We start from the raw sequence: 20,579 nt of genomic DNA, 5'->3' as shown, positions 1-20,579 counted from the left end.
TCTCTCGCTCTCTCCTCTTTTTCTCAATCGCTCACCTGTTCTCTCCTCTCTCTAGTGCTCTCTTTCTCTCCTTGCTGCTTTCACTCCCTCTCCCCTCTCTCTACCTCCAGTCCTGTCAGCCCCGGGGCTAGGCTTCACCATCATTTATTAATACCCGGCTTATACAGTACAAAGCACATCTCCGCCAAGCCTGCCTTCCTGCCTGCCTGCCACTAGAGCATCATATGGCACACGGTACTGCACAAGCACCCCCTAGGAAACAGGCAGGGAACCCAGTGTCCACACACACTGACACACACATGCTTACTCTGCAGGAAAATTCCTTTGGAAAGGACAGGCTGCATCAATCTCACGGTTATAAGATCCTCTAGTTGTGTAGCTGCTCTTGTGGTCAGCCAAGGGCCATTTTGATCTTGTCGGTCCGGATTGTTGCTTGAAATGGAGCAAAGCATTATCTTATGATTGTTGTGATTACATGTATTGTCATTATTGTTATCATGCCCCATGTTGTGGAAGTATTTGGTACAGTGTAACAGCTGTATGTGCAGCAGTAGATTTACCAAGCGCTGTTAGCCAGTCTGTCTGGGTTGTAGACTTTCAGCTCACGTCCCGCTGCCACGCTGTTGAAATATGAAAAGACTCAGCTAGTGTTCTGATTGCTGGATGTTTCACTTCCTCAATATAGATGAGGAGGGAGGGGAGAAGCCAGCTAGTTAGCTGGGCGGTGATATTATGTTCTGAACATTTTTCATGGAGATTTCCCTTGATCTCCTGCTCTGGCTGTGGTCAGGAGAAAGGGTCATGGAAAGGACTAATGTCCTTTTGTGTATAAACCGGGGGGTTGACTGTTGAGTAAATAAAATGACCAACGTAAAGAGGAAGTTGTGGGAGCTGCTGACACAGACGTATTAACGGTGTGTAGAGGCAGTGGAATTGGAGACACTCCAGAGGTGATAGAAAGTGTATGAGAGGACAATTGTCAAAGTTATAGCGTTTATAGTTTAGAGTCCCGTGTGTCTCAGTTGGTAAAGCATGGCACTTGCAATGCAAGGGTTTGATTCCCACGGGAACCAGTACGAAAAAGCCCCAAAATGTCTGCACTCAGTGTGTGCTAAATGACTAAGATGTAGATTGTATTTATGATTGGTTGATAAAGTGATTATTTTCAGTATGTAAAACTAAGGGGAACAATAAAAAAAATAGTATAGTTTGTCTTAAGTATTTTTCATTTGGCCACTAAGAAAATAGAAGGGGAAGTATCCTACAGTAGGGGAAGTATTGTGCCCATACTACATTATACTGTTCCCTACAGTAGGATAAGTATTGTTCCCATACTGCATTATGCTGTTCCCTACAGTAGGGGAAGTATTGTGCCCATACTACATTATACTGTTCCCTACAGTAGGATAAGTATTGTTCCCATACTGCATTATACTGTTCCCTACAGTAGGGGAAGTATTGTGCCCATACTACATTATACTGTTCCCTACAGTAGGGGAAGTATTGTTCCCATACTACATTATACTGTTCCCTACAGTAGGGGAAGTATTGTTCCCATACTGCATTATACTGTTCCCTACAGTAGGATAAGTATTGTTCCCATACTACATTATACTGTTCCCTACAGTAGGGGAGGTATTGTTCCCATACTACATTATACTGTTCCCTACAGTAGGGGAGGTATTGTTCCCATACTACATTATACTGTTCCCTACAGTAGGGGAGGTATTGTTCCCATACTATATTATACTGTTCCCTACAGTAGGGGAGGTATTGTTCCCATACTACATTATACTGTTCCCTACAGTAGGGAAGGTATTGTGCCCATACTGCATTATACTGTTCCCTACAGTAGGGGAGGTATTGTTCCCATACTATATTATACTGTTCCCTACAGTAGGGGAAGTATTGTGCCCATACTACATTATACTGTTCCCTACAGTAGGGGAAGTATTGTTCCCATACTATATTATACTGTTCCCTACAGTAGGGGAAGTATTGTGCCCATACTACATTATACTGTTCCCTACAGTAGGGGAGGTATTGTTCCCATACTACATTATACTGTTCCCTACAGTAGGGGAGGTATTGTGCTCACACTGCATTCTTCTGTACATGACTACATCCCAAACGCCTGTGAGCTGTTGCCCACTCTTATGGATGAGTTCACACTGGTCAGTGATGCACGGTCACCATAGGGAGGCAGCATCAGACAACAAAGCATGCTTTTCATACAGTAGTGCCAAGGCTAGGCCCAAACCGACTGTGTGTGTGTGTGTGTGTGTGTGTGTGTTGGTGGGCTGACTGAACTCTTGACTACAGACTGTCCCCCAAAGGCGCCCCTCACAGCTATAAATAGCTCTTCATATGGCGTTCAGTGAGCGGGTGGAGGAGGACTGTAGAGACTGAAAGGATTGAGATTGGAGGTGTAGTTCTATAGAACAGAGGCCAGTGGGAGTTTATTGGCCTGATGCAGTAACGGGAAAATCAGGAAGTGTGTATGTGTGGTGTGTGTGTGCTTCAGTGTGTGTGAGTCTGGATAGCAGTGCTGGAACCGCCTGCTGTTATGACGCTATGTTTTTCTTGGTGAGCGTGAGGAATGTTTATGTAGGAGAGAAACTGGCCTCTCTCCCCAATCGCTCAGCGCCATCTTCAGGTCACATCAACAGTGAATAACATTACTGTAACAAGATACAGTACCTTCTGGCTCCCTGAGATATTGTCCTTAATTCTATTCAAAAACATTATATTCCAGATGTGTGGCTTTGGTATTGGACTGTGTGTTGAATTGGTGATCCATCATGGCTCTAACATAGGCCAGTTTCCTCGGGTTACAGAGATATTGCATAGGCACTAGGCAGCAGGGTAATCACATGGAGGTTACATGCTGGGTTTATTTACTGCTGATGTATAAATATGGCTAGCCAGGCGATGGGGTTTATAGATAAAAAAAATAAAAAAAGTACATTAATGGAGCAATCTCGTGGTTAAGGATGTCCAGCCCATCCTCAGATAAACAGTAGATTGCAGTAATGTGTTAGCTATTACACATGTGTGATAAAGGAAAGACCACCGTGATAAATCCAGGAAGTGTTGCAAAGAGTAGAGGCCATACATAAACATTACTACAATCAATCATAGGGAAATGAGGATTTATCCTCACAACAAGAACCTATAGGTTGGAAGATGAACAATAAGCCTATATGCTTTTATGAAAAGCCAAGGTTTTTAAAAGACAAATTATACGTTTTTTTTCCCTTACCTACTGTATGTAGAAATCTGTAAGTCACATTTGACTAATTTGTAGTTTCCGTGTATTTCAGTTACCCTAGTTATCAAGTAACTACATGCTATAACAGCAACATATTGGAAAGTATTTCCAGAAATCTCTGGCCAAGATCTCTGGCCAACAACTTTGCCATGTTACTTAATTGTACTTGACAGCTCCGAACAGGGTACTCTGCTGTAGGACTATGACTGATGTTGTCTTTGTGTGTTCTCTGTCCCTACAGTGAGCACCTGTCGTGCTCCTTCACCTTCTTCCTGCATGGGGAGAGTAACGTGTGCACCAGCGTAGAAGTCGCCCAGCACCAGCCTGCCTACCACATCACTGACGACCACACCCGCCTGGCCCAGATCTCCTCAGCCCCTGTACAAGGTGAGATACTCAGGGAGGACAGAGAGACATAGGAGCCCACCAACCACTGGATGTCTTTATCTGCCTCTGTTTTAGCCTGAGCATCACTGTTATAACTATGTGTAGTCAAATCTCTGAAATCCAACATGACAATGGTCCTTTCCGATATACTGTACCTCTGTAGTCCATCTATCTGACTCTCTGTCTGTCTGGCCATCCTTCCACCTGTTACCTGTGCAGTGATCCTGAGTCCGTATGGTCTGGCGGGCTCCCTGACTGGCCAAGCCTATAAGATGAGTGACCCAGCTGTAAGAAAACTGATGGAGGAGTGGAGCTACTTCTACCCCATGGTGCTTCAGCGCCACAGAGAAGGGGGCGCAGGCACGGGGGGCATGGGCGCTGAGAGGGAGGGCACTGACCGACCATATGACCCACACAGCCATGTGGCCGTTGAGGTCATCGTAGGTAAGTACGGTGACACTCAAAAAACTGTTGCCACCTTTGCTTGTAACTGAATGGACACACTTTGGTGTTTATATAGACACTGTATATGAATAATATGCTATAGGTGAGAATAGGCTATTGGTCAAGAGTATTTTTATTGTGTTACTGAAATGTACTATCGTTATCAGACCAAAAGAGGGAACAAGAGGAAACAACAGCGATTTTAGTCTCAGCTTAAATTAGCCATTGTCTGTATGAGGATAAATAGTACGTGTGGTTAATAAGTGGTGGATCCAGAGTTCTTAAGGGACGAGTGTTGTCTCTCAGGGTGCATTGAGGTAAGGAGTAAAGAGGAGGAAAGGGGAGGAAAGACTAGGGGAGAGGAGGGGAGGAAAGACTAGAGGAGAGGAGGGGAGGAAAGACTAGTGGAGAGGAGGGGAGGAAAGACTAGGGGATAGGAGGGGGAAAGACTAGGGGATAGGAGGGGAGGAAATACTAGTGGAGAGGAGGGGATGAAAGACTAGGGGATATGAGGGGGAAAGACTAGGGGAGAGGAGGGGAGGAAAGACTAGAGGAGAGGAGGGGAGGAAAGACTAGCGGAGAGGATAGGAGGAAAGACTAGGGGATAGGAGGGGAGGAAAGACTATAGGAGGGGAGGAAAGACTAGAGGAGAGGAGGGGAGGAAAGACTAGGGGAGAGGAGAGGAGGAAAGACTATAGGAGGGGAGGAAAGACTAGAGGAGAGGAGGTGAGGAAAGACTAGGGGAGAGGAGGGGAGGAAAGACTAGGGGAGAGGAGGGGAGGAAAGACTAGGGGAGAGGATGCGAGGAAAGACTAGAGGAGGTGAGGAAAGACTAGGGGATAGGAGGGGAGGAAAGACTAGGGGAGAGGAGGGGAGGAAAGACTAGAGGGGAGGAAAGACTAGAGGAGAGGAGGGGGGAGACTAGGGGATAGGAGGGGGGATAGACTAGGGGAGAGGGGGGAGACTAGGGGATAGGAGTGGAGGAAAGACTAGGGGATAGGAGGGGAGGAAAGACTAGGGGATAGGAGGGGAGAAAAGACTAGGGGATAGGAGGGGAGGAAAGACTAGGGGAGAGGAGAGGAGGAAAGACTAGGGGATAGGAGAGGAGGAAAGACTAGGAGATAGGAGGGGAGGAAAGACTAGGCGCTGAGAGGGAGGGCACTGACCGACCATATGACCCACACAGCCATGTGGCCGTTGAGGTCATCGTAGGTAAGTACGGTGACACTCAAAAAACTGTTGCCACCTTTGCTTGTAACTGAATGGACACACTTTGGTGTTTATATAGACACTGTATATGAATAATATGCTATAGGTGAGAATAGGCTATTGGTCAAGAGTATTTTTATTGTGTTACTGAAATGTACTATCGTTATCAGACCAAAAGAGGGAACAAGAGGAAACAACAGCGATTTTAGTCTCAGCTTAAATTAGCCATTGTCTGTATGAGGATAAATAGTACGTGTGGTTAATAAGTGGTGGATCCAGAGTTCTTAAGGGACGAGTGTTGTCTCTCAGGGTGCATTGAGGTAAGGAGTAAAGAGGAGGAAAGGGGAGGAAAGACTAGGGGAGAGGAGGGGAGGAAAGACTAGAGGAGAGGAGGGGAGGAAAGACTAGTGGAGAGGAGGGGAGGAAAGACTAGGGGATAGGAGGGGGAAAGACTAGGGGATAGGAGGGGAGGAAATACTAGTGGAGAGGAGGGGATGAAAGACTAGGGGATATGAGGGGGAAAGACTAGGGGAGAGGAGGGGAGGAAAGACTAGAGGAGAGGAGGGGAGGAAAGACTAGCGGAGAGGATAGGAGGAAAGACTAGGGGATAGGAGGGGAGGAAAGACTATAGGAGAGGAGGGGAGGAAAGACTAGGGGAGAGGAGAGGAGGAAAGACTATAGGAGGGGAGGAAAGACTAGAGGAGAGGAGGTGAGGAAAGACTAGGGGAGAGGAGGGGAGGAAAGACTAGGGGAGAGGAGGGGAGGAAAGACTAGGGGAGAGGATGCGAGGAAAGACTAGAGGAGGTGAGGAAAGACTAGGGGATAGGAGGGGAGGAAAGACTAGGGGAGAGGAGGGGAGGAAAGACTAGAGGGGAGGAAAGACTAGAGGAGAGGAGGGGGGAGACTAGGGGATAGGAGGGGGGATAGACTAGGGGAGAGGGGGGAGACTAGGGGATAGGAGTGGAGGAAAGACTAGGGGATAGGAGGGGAGGAAAGACTAGGGGATAGGAGGGGAGAAAAGACTAGGGGATAGGAGGGGAGGAAAGACTAGGGGAGAGGAGAGGAGGAAAGACTAGGGGATAGGAGAGGAGGAAAGACTAGGAGATAGGAGGGGAGGAAAGACTAGGCGCTGAGAGGGAGGGCACTGACCGACCATATGACCCACACAGCCATGTGGCCGTTGAGGTCATCGTAGGTAAGTACGGTGACACTCAAAAAACTGTTGCCACCTTTGCTTGTAACTGAATGGACACACTTTGGTGTTTATATAGACACTGTATATGAATAATATGCTATAGGTGAGAATAGGCTATTGGTCAAGAGTATTTTTATTGTGTTACTGAAATGTACTATCGTTATCAGACCAAAAGAGGGAACAAGAGGAAACAACAGCGATTTTAGTCTCAGCTTAAATTAGCCATTGTCTGTATGAGGATAAATAGTACGTGTGGTTAATAAGTGGTGGATCCAGAGTTCTTAAGGGACGAGTGTTGTCTCTCAGGGTGCATTGAGGTAAGGAGTAAAGAGGAGGAAAGGGGAGGAAAGACTAGGGGAGAGGAGGGGAGGAAAGACTAGAGGAGAGGAGGGGAGGAAAGACTAGTGGAGAGGAGGGGAGGAAAGACTAGGGGATAGGAGGGGGAAAGACTAGGGGATAGGAGGGGAGGAAATACTAGTGGAGAGGAGGGGATGAAAGACTAGGGGATATGAGGGGGAAAGACTAGGGGAGAGGAGGGGAGGAAAGACTAGAGGAGAGGAGGGGAGGAAAGACTAGCGGAGAGGATAGGAGGAAAGACTAGGGGATAGGAGGGGAGGAAAGACTATAGGAGGGGAGGAAAGACTAGAGGAGAGGAGGGGAGGAAAGACTAGGGGAGAGGAGAGGAGGAAAGACTATAGGAGGGGAGGAAAGACTAGAGGAGAGGAGGGGAGGAAAGACTAGGGGAGAGGAGGGGAGGAAAGACTAGGGGAGAGGAGGGGAGGAAAGACTAGGGGAGAGGATGCGAGGAAAGACTAGAGGAGGTGAGGAAAGACTAGGGGATAGGAGGGGAGGAAAGACTAGGGGAGAGGAGGGGAGGAAAGACTAGAGGGGAGGAAAGACTAGAGGAGAGGAGGGGGGAGACTAGGGGATAGGAGGGGGGATAGACTAGGGGAGAGGGGGGAGACTAGGGGATAGGAGTGGAGGAAAGACTAGAGGATAGGAGGGGAGGAAAGACTAGGGGATAGGAGGGGAGAAAAGACTAGGGGATAGGAGGGGAGGAAAGACTAGGGGAGAGGAGAGGAGGAAAGACTAGGGGATAGGAGAGGAGGAAAGACTAGGAGATAGGAGGGGAGGAAAGACTAGGGGATAGGAGGGGAGGAAAGACTAGGGGATAGGAGGGGAGGAAAGACTAGAGGAGAGGAGGGGAGGAAAGACTAGAGGAGAGGAGGGGAGAAAAGACTAGGGGATATGAGGGGGAAAGACTAGGGGAGAGGATAGGAGGAAAGACTAGGGGATAGGAGGGGAGGAAAGACTATAGGAGGGGAGGAAAGACTAGAGGAGAGGAGGGGAGGAAAGACTTGGGGAGAGGAGAGGAGGAAAGACTATAGGAGGGGAGGAAAGACTAGAGGAGAGGAGGGGAGGAAAGACTAGGGGAGAGGAGGGGAGGAAAGACTAGGGGAGAGGAGGGGAGGAAAGACTAGAGGAGGTGAGGAAAGACTAGGGGATAGGAGGGGAGGAAAGACTAGGGGAGAGGAGGGGATGAAAGAGGAGAGGAGGGGAGGGGAGGGGGGGAAAGACTAGGGGATAGGAGGGGAGGAAAGACTAGGGAATAGGAGGGGGGGAAAGACTAGGGGATAGGAGGGGAGGAAAGACTAGGGGATAGGAGGGGAGGAAAGACTAGGGGATAGGAGAGGAGGAAAGACTAGGAAAAGAGGAGAGGAGGAAAGACCAGGGAATAGGAGGGGAGGAAAGACTAGAGGAGGGGAGGAAAGACTAGGGGAGAGGAGGGGAGGAAAGACTAGTGGAGAGGAGGGGAGGAAAGACTAGTGGAGAGGAGGGGAGGAAAGACTAGGGGATAGGAGTGGAGGAAAGACTAGAGGAGAGGAGGGGGAGAAAGACTAGGGGATAGGAGGGGAGGTAAGACTAGGGGATAGGAGGGGAGCAAAGACTAGTGGAGAGGAGGGGAGGAAAGACTAGGGAAGAGGAGAGGAGGTGAGGAAAGACTAGGGGATAGGAGGGGGAAAGACTAGGGGAAGGAGGGGAGGAAAGACTAAGGGATAGGAGGGGAGGAAAGACTAGTGGAGAGGAGGGGATGAAAGACTAGGGGATAGGAGGGGAGGAAAGACTAGAGGAGAGGAGGGGGGAAGACTAGGGGATAGGAGGGGAGGAAAGACTAGAGGAGAGGAGGGGAGGAAAGACTAGAGGAGGGGAGGAAAGACTAGGGGATAGGAGGGGGAAAGACTAGGGGATAGGAGGGGTAAAGACTAGGGGAAGGAGGGGAGGAAAGACTAGTGGAGAGGAGAGGAGGAAAGACTACGAGAGAGGAGAGGAGGAAAGACTAGGGAATAGGAGGGGAGGAAAGACTAGAGGAGGGGAGGAAAGACTAGGGGAGAGGAGAGGAGGAAAGAGGAGAGGAGGGGAGGAAAGACTAGAGGAGAGGAGGAAAGGGGAGAGGAGATAAAATGAAAGGAGAAGAGAAGCCAGGGGAGTAAAGGAGAGGAGACTTCAAGGAAGCTCCAGGAAGTGACAGACACACAGCACCATCTAATCAACCCATTGACTGGCTGCCTGACCCCTCATCATTGATTAGGACTGCTTGGAATCAGACCTCCCTAAGCCCCAGCACCAGCCAGCAACTGTAGGCCATGCAAGGATAAGCTAATGCAATGCAGCCCTGGGTGTATAGGCTACAGGAAAAGTATGTGACGTGTATAGGTGTGAGTGTTTGGAGGGATTTAAACTAAACTCTTTCGTCTTCTTGTAGGTGGTGTGAGGATGATCTACCCAGCAGCCTTTGTGCTGGTTGCCCAAGGCGACCTGCCTGTGGAGGAGCCCCCACCTGCACCGGGAGCCCAGGGTGGCAGCAGAGACCCATCTCACTGCAGCATTCCCCTCACACCCCCCACTTCACCTGAACAGCCCTGCTCAGGTACTGAAACACACACACAAGACACACGCACGCACACACACCATGACACGCAGGTGCTCACACATACTGTACACACATGCTCATGTCCGTACACATTTACACTTAAATAGACATAGAGCACATACTCAAACACCCACCCATGCAAGCACGCACGCACACACACACACACACGCACACGCACACACACACACACACACACACCATGTCACCACCAAAAACTCCAGAAATTCACCCTAAATAATTGCATTCCCAGAACGAATAACATAATCTCTGAATCAGCGCTATTTACTCAACAAAACAACTCAATACTGCAATCCATGACTCAACTCTAAATGCAATACAATCCATATAATTGTCCTCATTACTCAATCCATACGCTTCATATGAAATAACGCACAGAAGAAGTTACTATATTGATTACTGTGTGTATTATGGAGTCCTCATCTAGGACAAAGTCTTTGAGAATTGGGCTGCACATACAGATATTTTGCTGAAGATGTAAGACCTCAGACAAATGAGATTGGTTTGTAACTCACTGAAACTGAATCCTCAGCATCCTAATCCACATTCAATTAAGTCTGCTTAATGAAAGTCTTACAAATTAGGAGATAAAACAGCTGATACAAACAAACAAACACCGCTATAGCTGCAGAGTAAATCTTGAGTGTCTTATTACAATTTTTCAATGGCTGAAAAGTCCTAGTAAAGTGTCTCCTGCTATGCACTATTAAAACATCCACCCACAGCCTTGCCCAAGGGAGCAAACTCCACTGAATGTCATCTGTTGTTTATTTCAGCGGACAGTGGCTTTGTGACAACGGTGTCCAGCGTCCTCCCTGCCCAGGAGAGTGCCATGGGGGTCACCAACAGCCCAAAGCATTCTGGGAAGAAACTGACCAATCAGGTGGTGCATCAGGCGTGGAAGGAGTGTTATCTTAACCAACTGCAACACAAGTGAGTGTCCAGATTGCCTGCTGGCTAACTGAGGCCCAGATCCAGGCAAAGCACTATTTATCTTCTGGCATCTGCTGTGGGATTGTTATTGTTGATGTGCGGTGACACGACTGGCGCCCTCACACCTCTCTGTGTGCCCATAGATACAGTGGGCCCAGTAGCGTGACGCCAAAGAAGGAGGCACCAAATGGGGTGCCCACCTGGGACTTCACCGACCCAGAGGAGAGGGCACCATGCAGCTGCTCCAGGTTGGCATGGGGGTTGGCATCTGGGGGTAGTGCCCCAGCCGTTTAGCACGGCAGCATGGCACCAGCCAGCTAGACATCTGGGCTTCATTTTTAGGCTTTTAACCGAAAGTCTAGTGCTACTTATGTGGAGCATATTGAAATAGATTGTGTAGAAATAATGTGAACATGGTGAAAATATATATATTTGTCTTCTGAATGTTGGTATTTTTTATATGATATGATTCAGATATGTTGAACGTGTACAATATACGAAAAGTTTTAAAAACAGCATCCTCACCTGCCACTCTAGTTCTGTCTGCCATCTGATCCTGTTTCTCTTCCTGAAGGTTAAAGCAGCAGAAACAGCAGCAGCAGACCAACACCTCCTCTGCCAACCCTCCGTCTGGTGCCAACCCCACCCCCTCCTCTGGCCCGGCCCTCCCCCCTCCCTCCCTGCCCAAGCACAAGGCCACGGACAAACCCGAGAAAGCCGACAAACAGCCGAAGAGAGCCGCCGCCATGACCCCCTTCCACCACCGCCTCTCTGTGGGCCAGGAGGCCTGCCTGGAACAAGACTCATCTGGAGGGTCCCAGCTCGGCCTAGTCAGCCTGGACCCTCCACTGGATCCCATGCCCAGCTGCAAGTACCCCAAGCCCCTCTCCGCCGGCAGGAAAGCTCCAGAGTCCCTGCTCCACTCCCCTGTCTCCCCATTACCCCCCACGCTCAGCCCTCATCCACGGGGGGGGCAGGACCCTGAGGTACTGAACACCTCTTTGGGCATGGCCCCCTTTCCGGATGGGGCGTCAGGGATGGGGGGGATGGAACCCAGTGAGACGGCTCTGTATGCAGCCCCTCTGGGGCCCAGGGAGAGGGAGGCTGGGGCAGGCTGGTGGAGAGGCTTCAGGACTCCCAGGGCTGATAAGGCTGGGTTCAGGCCTCCAGAGCTCCCCAGTGACAGAGTGGAAGTAAAGACAGAGACGCAGGCCACTGAGGGAGTTGCACTGAAGAGGTGAGAGAGAGTGAGATTCATAGTGCATTAATTACTCATTCAAAGACACACATACGCACAGACTTGATCACTCTAAGTTTCCTTTCTTATTTCCTTCCAGACTATTCATGCAGACACAGAAGCGCTTCAAGATCTCGGAGGAGTGTGTTAGGGCACACATCCAGACCCTGGGTCTCCTGCATCAGCCTGGGGACCCTGGGGATGACCCCTACGACTTCAAGGAGGGAGACATCGAGTACAGCTTCCCCACCTCCAAGAGACTGAAGGGCCAGGGCAGAGACCCCAACAAAAGAGGCCCCAAAGTAAGGCTCTTGTTACCAGTGAAAGTTCCATTTGTTGATTGACACCCAAGCTAGAAAGGGCGAATAAATTAAATACAGTGTGTCTGTCTTCCAGGGAGAGGAGATCAGCAACGGTGCACTGCCTGATGGGAAAGACGCCATGTCCATCTTTAGCTCTGCTCCCAAAGCTGGTGAGGAATACAAATTCTATTCTAAATGAAAAATGTTCCCCAACACATTGATCATAGTGTGTGTTCTGAGCGTTGTCTTTGATGGTCTTGTTTGTGCGTTTCTAGATGATGACTCACCGCAGGAGGATGATGCGGCGGCCAAAGCCCAAAACCCTTCTCTAACCAGGGAGACTGATCTGGTGGTCCTCATCTCAGACCTGGAGAACATCTTCGACGAGGATGAGGAGGAACTTAGGGTGAGAAACATTCTAAGAATTACTGCATGTCTAAAATCTGTTCCATTTTCATTCCCGCTTTACACAAAATGTAATACACTCAACATCACAATAATACATAATATATATTATTTAGCAAACGCTTTTATCCAAGGCTACTTACATCTGTGTTTTATAATAATATATAGACTGCTTGCCCCAACCAGCACACAGCCAGGGTCCTGGTATCAGGAAGTGAAGATCGGAGGGAAGGGAGGGTGGCTGTGCCCTATCCTTCAAGTGAGTCCAGATTTACATGTATACGTGATTTGTTTGTTATCTTATGCATGTTATCTTAGCTGAGTTTAGCGTGACCTGGGAAAAATCATCTGTTTTTTCTACTCCTTCTCTCACATCATCACTCTATGTCTCTCTTATCTCTCGCTGTCCGTCTCTCGCTGTCCATCTCTCTCTCTCTCTCTCTCTCTCTCTCTCTCTCTCTCTCTCTCTCTCTCTTTCTCTCTCTCTCGCTCCACCCCTCATCTCCTCCCCCCATCTCTCTCTCTCTCTCCATTCAGCAGTAGCAGACCTCCAGCGGATGTTTCCCACACCCCCTTCCCTGGAGCAGCACCCGGCCTTCTCCCCCATCATGACATACCGCGACACCCCCAGCCAGGAGCCCCCAGCCCCCTCGGTGGGCTCTGACCACCCCCTGGGCCCCCTGTCCTCCACCCAGCTCCAGGAGTACCGGATGGAGGTGGAAGAGGGCATGGCCAGTCCCAAACCTGAGGACATCAAGGTGAGGCATCACAGAAGCAATGGGAATGGACAGGATTAAGTCTGTAGTATGTGCAGAAAGACTACTGTAGATTACAGACAATTATGTTTTACTTTACCATGTTAAAAAATAATATGTTTGACTTTGTATAGTGAGATGAGTCCCATGAAAAGTGACACCATGTAATCTATTGATGTTGTCAAATTGGTAGATATGGTTAGTGGTATGGTTAGTGATAGAATGGTGAAAAGGCTTAAAGGCCCAGTGCAGTCCAAATTCAGTTTTCCTGTTTTTGTATCATATTGTACAACAGGTGATGAAACTAACGCTTAAAGTGTGATTTTTTTTACCAGTGTTATTTCCTTATAGTTGCTGGTTGAAAATATAATCTACACAGGACCTTCTAATCAGCAGGTTTGCATGGGCGGGAATTTCGGCTTTCCATGGTGACATCACCATGTGGTATATTAGTTAATAAACCAATAACAAAGAGTTCCAAACCTCTCCCCAAATAACATCTAATTTTCAGTTTTGCCTCACCCCTTAGACCACTCCCAGACAGTCTTATCAAAATTATTGTTTGAGAAAAAGTTATTTGCTAAAAAACTATTTTTTCCCATTTTTATGGAAAAATTGGCAAAAAAGGTACTTACAGGTTACCCATAAATTATATCTGCATTGGGCCTTTAAAATAAAGTAGCTACAGGGCACTATGCAGCCTACCAGTCTTAATGTAAACCTTACTGCCTGGTTTGATCTTATCTGATGTTGCTGTAGCATGTTTATACTGTACCTGCTGACCTGGCCTGCTAGGGGACTTACTGGTATGTGGAACCAAATACCTGAACCTCTCAATACACCTCAAATCTCACACAGCCTGTTTGAACTCATGACAGTGTTAATTACGTGCTAATTGTCTCTCATTGTGACCTGTTACTGTGAGGACCCATTTGCAATGAGCTCTCCTTCCCCATCCCCCTCTTCAGGACTTCTCATTTGTGTACCGTGTCCCCTCCGTCCAGCCACAGATGGGCTGCTCCATGTTTGCTCCGCTGCGGACCCTCCCCAGCCAGTGTCTGCCCCCCCTCAAGTTGCCTGACCAGTGTTACTACCGGCCTTCCTGGGCCCTGTTGCCCAAGATGGAGCACTACTCCTCCCTGCCGCCCTCTCATCACACCCCATTCATCAGAGATGGATATGTGTAAGTACTGTACCAGTTCTATTAAAGGTGGATGGATGTTCATAAAATATGTATTAAGCGTTACCATACTAAATTTACAGCTATCAATAAAATGTTAAGGAGGAGTTTTTATGGACAGTATAATTTGAAGGTTTGGGGATAAGTATTTTGCTCTGTCTGATCACCAATTCCTCTTTGTGTGTTTGTCCTCCAGCAACATCCCCAGTGTTGGGGACCAGGAGTATACCCAGTTGAGTGCCAGCGCCCTGTCCGTGGGCACCACCGGTGGCATCCTCCCCTCACCCTCCCCTGCCACCCCCCGCTTTTCTGTCCCCACCCCTCGTACCCCCCGCACCCCCAGAGGCGTTGGCACGGCCAGCGGGCAGGGCTCGGTGAAGCAGGAGGGCACCGGGACAGAGCTGAGCTCCCCTACCTCCACGCCTTCCACCAGCCTGCCTATGAGCTCCGTAGCTGAGCCCCATACGTCCAGCCCCCCAATACCCGAGGCCCACAGCCTGTACGCCGCCCTGCTTCTCTCTGACTCAGTCCTCAATGTCTTCAAAGACCGCAACTTTGACAGCTGCTGCATCTGCGCCTGCAACATGAATGTGAAGGGCGCCGACGTGGGCGTGTACATCCCAGACTCCACGCTTGAGGACCAGTACCGCTGCATGTGCGGCTTCAGCGCCATCGTCAACCGCCGGCTGGCCCACGGCACGGGCCTCTTCCTGGAGGACGAGCTGGACATCTTTGGGAGGGGCTCCGAGGTGGGCCAGGCGGCTGAGAGGAGACTGGCGCTCTGCCGCAGAGACCCACCCATGGGAGACCCCCGGGCCAAGCGCCCCCAGGACTCCTCCCCTGCCCCTTCCTCCGTTATGGTGCTCCTCCAGCAGCAGTGCTCCCAGCCCATCTCCTCCCTAGCCTCCATGCACCTCCCTCCTTCCTGCTCCTGCAACGGCCGCCAGGGGGCCCTGCTCCAGAGCTGGATGGCTGACAAGCAGTGGGCGGATGGCAGTGATGCGTGTGTGGAGTGTTACAACGCGCTGGTACAGGGACAGCAGTATGTGGATAACCCCGCCGGAGGGAAAGTAGATCCGGCTGTTGTGAGGAGCAGCGCTCTCCATTCCTGGCCTCACACCAATAGTAAGGAGGAGTGATCTGGCTGGGATGATAAAAGGATGCCAAGAGATGATACACTCTTAGAAAAAACGTTGCCACCTAGAACCTTAAAGGGTTCATTCAGCTGTCCCCATAGGGTTCTACCTGGAACCAAAAAGGGTTATCCTATGGGGACAGCTGAACCCTTTTGGAACCCTTTTTTCTAAGAGTGTAGTAGTAGGAGGGTGCCAGTGGTGATGTCTATGTGTGGTGAACTGATTACAGAGTTATAGAGACAAATGCCTTTTTTTTCTTATAATGGAAAAACAAGCAAGATCAATCCATTCACTCAAAGTTTAAATCCATGTTTCTCTTTGTTAGTTTCGGACTGTTGTGTGATGTGACGTTCAATGTGTATGATGTGTATTTATGTAATGTATGTATTTGTTTGTGTTCTCGTGTGTGTGTGTGTGTGTGTGTGTGTGTCTCCTTGTCTCTCCCCAGTGCTGGACATCAGTATGCTGTCATCCCAGGACGTGGTGCGTATGCTGCTGTCGCTGCAGCCCTACCTCCAGGACGCCATCCAGAAGAAACGGATGGGCCGGACCTGGGAGAACATCCAGCATGTACAAGGACCGCTCACATGGCAACAGTTCCACAAGATGGCTGGACGGGGCTCCTACGGTAAGCCACCAGGGACACTGTTCAGTCTCTAGTGATTTGCTTTGTGGTGTATTTTAGCAGCCACATTAACTGTGGATGACTTTGGGCCTGATTTTCGTCTGGATTTCAGCATGTGATGTGAGATGTGAATTTAAGATTAAGAGTTTTGGAGTCGACCTGACAGAGTAGGCCCTACGTTATATTAACAATATTGTCAATGCAAAGATATTTGATTTGGTTTGCAATGTTTCTTAGCAGCCCTTACTGGATCATGCTCTTATGTCAATGTAGGAGTAGGCCCTGTATTATATTGACATTGCCAGTACAAAGGATGACATGAGAAATGTAATCGAATAAGAATTTTAGAAAATTAGACCTTTAGCTAGTCCAGTCAAGCATCCCATAATGCAGTACAATGTCTCACATGCATCATCTTGCTTCTGACTAGGGTCCGAGGAGTCGCCAGAGCCTCTGCCTATTCCCACCCTGTTGTTGGGCTACTACGACTACTATGACCGTAACTTCCTGGCGCTGTCGCCCCTGGCGCTGCCCTTCTGGGAGAAGCTGCTGTTGGAACCGTACGGGGGACAGAGAGACGTGGCCTTCCTGGTGCTCTGCCCCAACTCTGACACCCTGCTGGCTGGGGCACAGGTCTTCTTCCAGGAGCTCAGCGCTGTCTACGAGGTAGGTCCTGTCATCTACATCTACTGTATCACAACCCTCTTGTCCAGGAAATTCTTACTTTTTTCTTTCAGAATATACAGTAATTACCAATAGACGTTTAAATATGTGAAGATGTATGCAATCAAGCTGAGATACTGCGTATATGATCTATAGCCCTTGACCCCTGCCTATGTCCATTTTCAGACATGCCGGTTGGGGAAACACAGACCCCTGGCCAAGGTGTCCAGAGATGGCCTGGTGCGTGTGGGGGCAGTGGACACAGAGACAGAAACAGAGAAGGAGAAAGAGAAGGAGAGGCAGGAGGAGGAGCAGATAGACCAGTGGTTCACAGGGCCCTGGGCTGGACAGCAACACATCGACAACCTCAGAAAACTTAAACTCTATGCCCGAGCCTGCAGAAGGCAGCTAGGTAAGAAACTGAGCTTTATGATTGCATTCTATTCTATCGTTTATGCTACTGTACCTATTAACCCTCCCCTTGTGATGTTTATGTGATATAGACCTAACTCTCTGTGGAGACACTATATTTACATATGTATGTGGACACCCCTCCAAATTAGTGGATTTGGCTTTTTCAGCCACAACCTTTGCTGACAGATGTATACAATTGAGCTCACAGCCATGCAATCTCCATAGACAAACATTGGCAGTAGAATGGCCTTACTGAAGAGCTCAGTGGCTTTCAACATGGCACCGTCATAGGATGCCACCTTTCCATCAAGTCAGTTCATAACATTTCTGCCCTGCTAGAGCTGCCCCAGTCAACTGTAAGTGCTGCGAAGTGGCAGGCCACACAAGCTCACTGAATGGGACCGCCGTGTGTTGAAGCGTGTAAAAAAAAACGTCTGTCCTCGGTTGCAACACTCACTACCGATTTCCAAACTGCCGGTGGAAGCAATGTCAGCAGAAGAACTGTTTGTTAGGAGATTCATGAAATGGGTTTCCATGGCCAAGCAGCCGCACACAAGCCTAATATCACCATGTGCAATGCCAAGCGTCGGCTGGAGTGGTGTAAAGCTCGCCACCATTGTACTCTGGAGCAGTGGAAACGTGTTCTCTGGAGTGATGAATCACTCTTCACCATCTGGCAGTCTGACGGACTAATCTGGGTTTGGTGGATGCCAGGAGAACTCTACCTGCCCCAATGCATAGTGCCAACTGTAAAGTTTGTTGGAGGAGGAATAATGGTCTGGGGCTGTTTTTCATGGTTTGGGCTAGGCCCCTTAGTTCCAGTGAAGGGAAATCTTAACTCTACAGCATACAGTGACATTCCAGACAATTCTGTGCTTCCAACTGTGTTGCAACACTTTGGGGAAGGACCTTTCCTGTTTCAGCATGACAATGCCCATGTGTGCAAAGCAAGGTTCATACAGAAATGGTTTGTCGAGATCAGTGTGGAAGAACTTGACTGGCCTGCACAGATCCCTGACCTCACTCCATCAAACACCTAATGTTCTTGTGGCTGAATGCAAAGCCTTCTCAGAAGAGTGGAGACTGGTGTCCACATGCTTTTTGTCATGTAGTGTATTCCAGGTCTTACTAAATTGGTATTACACAAACTACTCTGTGCATTTCATCTCTAACTTCCCCTCTATGTTTTCCTCCACCCAGGTCCACAGTTGTCTGCCCTGTCTTTGGACAGTAGTTTGTTTATACCCCCCAAGCATCAGCCTCCCTTAGCCCCTACGCCCTCCTCAGCCCAGCCTGCCCCCTCCTCCAGCCAGCTCCCCTCTGGCCCCGGGGCCCCTGCTGAGGGAGATCCCGCGGCAGCCCCTAGCTCAGGAAGCACCCCCACCCCCACGGCAGCAGCCTCGGACCAACCAGGCCCAGCAGAGATTACCCAAGGAGGGGCCGCTGAGGCCAAGACTACCCCCAATGCCACACCACCACCACCCCCACCCAGCCAGCCAGCAGAGACCCCTGAGAGGTGAAAATCTATGCTAGGGCATATATGCTTCTATATTGCTATTGTATTACTATGTTATCATTCAGTATTCTATGTTATTATTCAGTATTCTATGTTGTTATGATAGTGGGATATTAATCATGTCTCCTCCTAATTTACCAGTTTGGCAGAGCGGGAGCGAATCGGCATTCCCACGCTGGCGGACTCGGCCGATAGCCACGCCCACCCCCCGGCCATCGTGATCTATGTGGTGGACCCCTTCCTCTGCTCAGGCGGAGCGAGGGATGGCGGAGGAGGTGGAGAGGAGGAGGAGGGAGAGGAGGTGGAGGTGGGCAGTGTGTGGTTACTAGGGCTGATGCGTTGCTACACAGAGATGCTAAAGACATTGCCGGAGAGCATGAGACCAGCTCTGGTGTTACAGGTAGGTTCATATACCCTACTGTTCTCTCTATAGCTTCTGTATCGTTGAATAATAAGATTGTATAGATTGTAAAGAGACAGAGACTGTGGGTAGCACCCTAATTCCTGTATAGTGCACTCCTCTCCTCTTACCAACAGTAATGAATATCTCCCCAGGTCAAGCTGCTCTCATACCAGTGTTCATTCATTCCCTATGTGTTGTCCAGGTGGTGCCTTGTCAGTACCTGCTCCAGCCAGCCAGTGGTGAGAGCCCTCTGTACCTGCAGCACCTGCGCTCCCTGGCCTTCTCAGCCTACTCTCAGTGCAGACGCCTCCTACCCACAAAGACACACATCAAGTCTCTGACCGGTTTCGGCCCCGCCTCCACTCTAGAATCTGTGCTTAAGAGCCCAGAGGTAAGGCTTCAAATCAAATCAAATCAAAGTTTGTTTGTCACGTGTGCCAAATACAACAGGTGTAGGTTCAACAGGTTCACCTTACAGTGAAATGCTTACTTACAAGCCCTTAGCCAACAGTGCAATTTTTAAGTAAAAAAATAGGTATTAGGTAAACAATAGATAAGTAAAGAAATACAAAAAAGACAGTAAAATTACAGTGAAAATAACAGTAGCGAGGCTATATACAGGTGGTACCGGTACAGTGTCAATGTGCGGGGGCACCGGTTAGTCGGGCTAATTGAGGTAATATGTACATGTAGGTATAGTTAAAGTGACTATGCATAGATAATAAACAGTGAGTAGCAGCAATGTCACAGAGGGGGTTGGCGGGTGGGGGGTGGCGGGTGGCAGGACACAATGCAAATAATCATGGTAGCCAATGTGCGGGGACACCGGTTAGTCGGGCTAATTGAGGTAATATGTACATGTAGGTATAGTTAAAGTGACTATGCATAGATAATAAACAGTGAGTAGCAGCAGCATAGAAGAGGGGTTGGGGGTAAAAGCTGTTGAGAAGCCTTTTGGTCCTAGACTTGGCACTCCGGTACCGCTTGTCATGCGGTAGCAGAGAGAATAGTCTATGACTGGGGTGGCTGGGAAATGTAACAATTTTTAGGGCCACCTCTGACACCGCCTGATGTAGAGGTCCTGGATGGCAGGCAGCTTAGCCCTAGTGATGTACTGGCCGCACGCACTACCCTCTGTAGTGCCTTGCAGTCGGAAACTGAGCAGTTGCCGTACCAGGCTGTGATGCAACCAGGATGCTCTCGATGTTGCAGCTGTAGAACCTTTTGAAGATCTGAGGACGCATGCCAAATCTTTTCAGTCTCCTGATGGGGATAGGTTTTGTCATGCCCTCTTCACGACTGTCTTGATGTGTTTGGACCATGATAGTTTGTTGATGATGTGGACACTAAGGAAGCTCTCAACCTGCTCCAGTACAGCCCTGTCGATGAGAATGGGGGCGTGCTCGGTCCTCCTTTTCCTGTAGTCCACAATCATCTCCTTTGTCTTGATTACGTTTAGGGAGAAGTTGTTATTCTGCCACCACCCGGCCAGGTCTCTGACTTCCTTCCTATAGGCTGTCTCGTCGTTGTCGGCCTACCACTGTTGTGTCGTCT

General features: G+C 49.2%; 1 protein-coding gene across 8 annotated transcripts in view; it reads left to right on the top strand.

Moving 5' to 3' along the window:
• LOC110509342 (mediator of RNA polymerase II transcription subunit 13-like) overlaps positions 1-20,579 on the top strand; it is a 109,528-nt gene that overhangs the window by 80,916 nt on the left and 8,033 nt on the right. The window contains exons 5-23 of one of the 8 annotated variants that reach the window (XM_090226937.1): positions 3,513-3,658; positions 3,878-4,102; positions 9,271-9,435; positions 10,233-10,389; positions 10,533-10,637; positions 10,964-11,626; positions 11,727-11,928; positions 12,023-12,098; positions 12,204-12,334; positions 12,520-12,592; positions 12,874-13,091; positions 14,093-14,271; positions 14,465-15,393; positions 15,853-16,032; positions 16,460-16,695; positions 16,879-17,104; positions 18,307-18,622; positions 18,764-19,022; positions 19,228-19,416. In XM_090226937.1, the coding sequence (XP_090083063.1) occupies positions 3,513-3,658; positions 3,878-4,102; positions 9,271-9,435; positions 10,233-10,389; positions 10,533-10,637; positions 10,964-11,626; positions 11,727-11,928; positions 12,023-12,098; positions 12,204-12,334; positions 12,520-12,592; positions 12,874-13,091; positions 14,093-14,271; positions 14,465-15,393; positions 15,853-16,032; positions 16,460-16,695; positions 16,879-17,104; positions 18,307-18,622; positions 18,764-19,022; positions 19,228-19,416 (4,675 nt within the window). Of the gene's footprint in view, positions 1-3,512; positions 3,659-3,877; positions 4,103-9,270; positions 9,436-10,232; positions 10,390-10,532; positions 10,638-10,963; positions 11,627-11,726; positions 11,929-12,022; positions 12,099-12,203; positions 12,335-12,501; positions 12,593-12,870; positions 13,092-14,056; positions 14,272-14,464; positions 15,394-15,852; positions 16,033-16,459; positions 16,696-16,878; positions 17,105-18,306; positions 18,623-18,763; positions 19,023-19,227; positions 19,417-20,579 lie in introns of all 8 variants that reach the window. The other 7 variants (XM_036967292.2, XM_090226936.1, XM_036967291.2 and 4 more) reach the window with 7 other exon arrangements.

This window comes from Oncorhynchus mykiss, chromosome 29 (assembly GCF_057628025.1).
Source record: "Oncorhynchus mykiss isolate SJ-2025 chromosome 29, ASM5762802v1, whole genome shotgun sequence".
Taxonomy (NCBI): Eukaryota; Metazoa; Chordata; class Actinopteri; order Salmoniformes; family Salmonidae; genus Oncorhynchus; species Oncorhynchus mykiss.
This window is presented reverse-complemented; position numbering and strand designations above follow the sequence as displayed.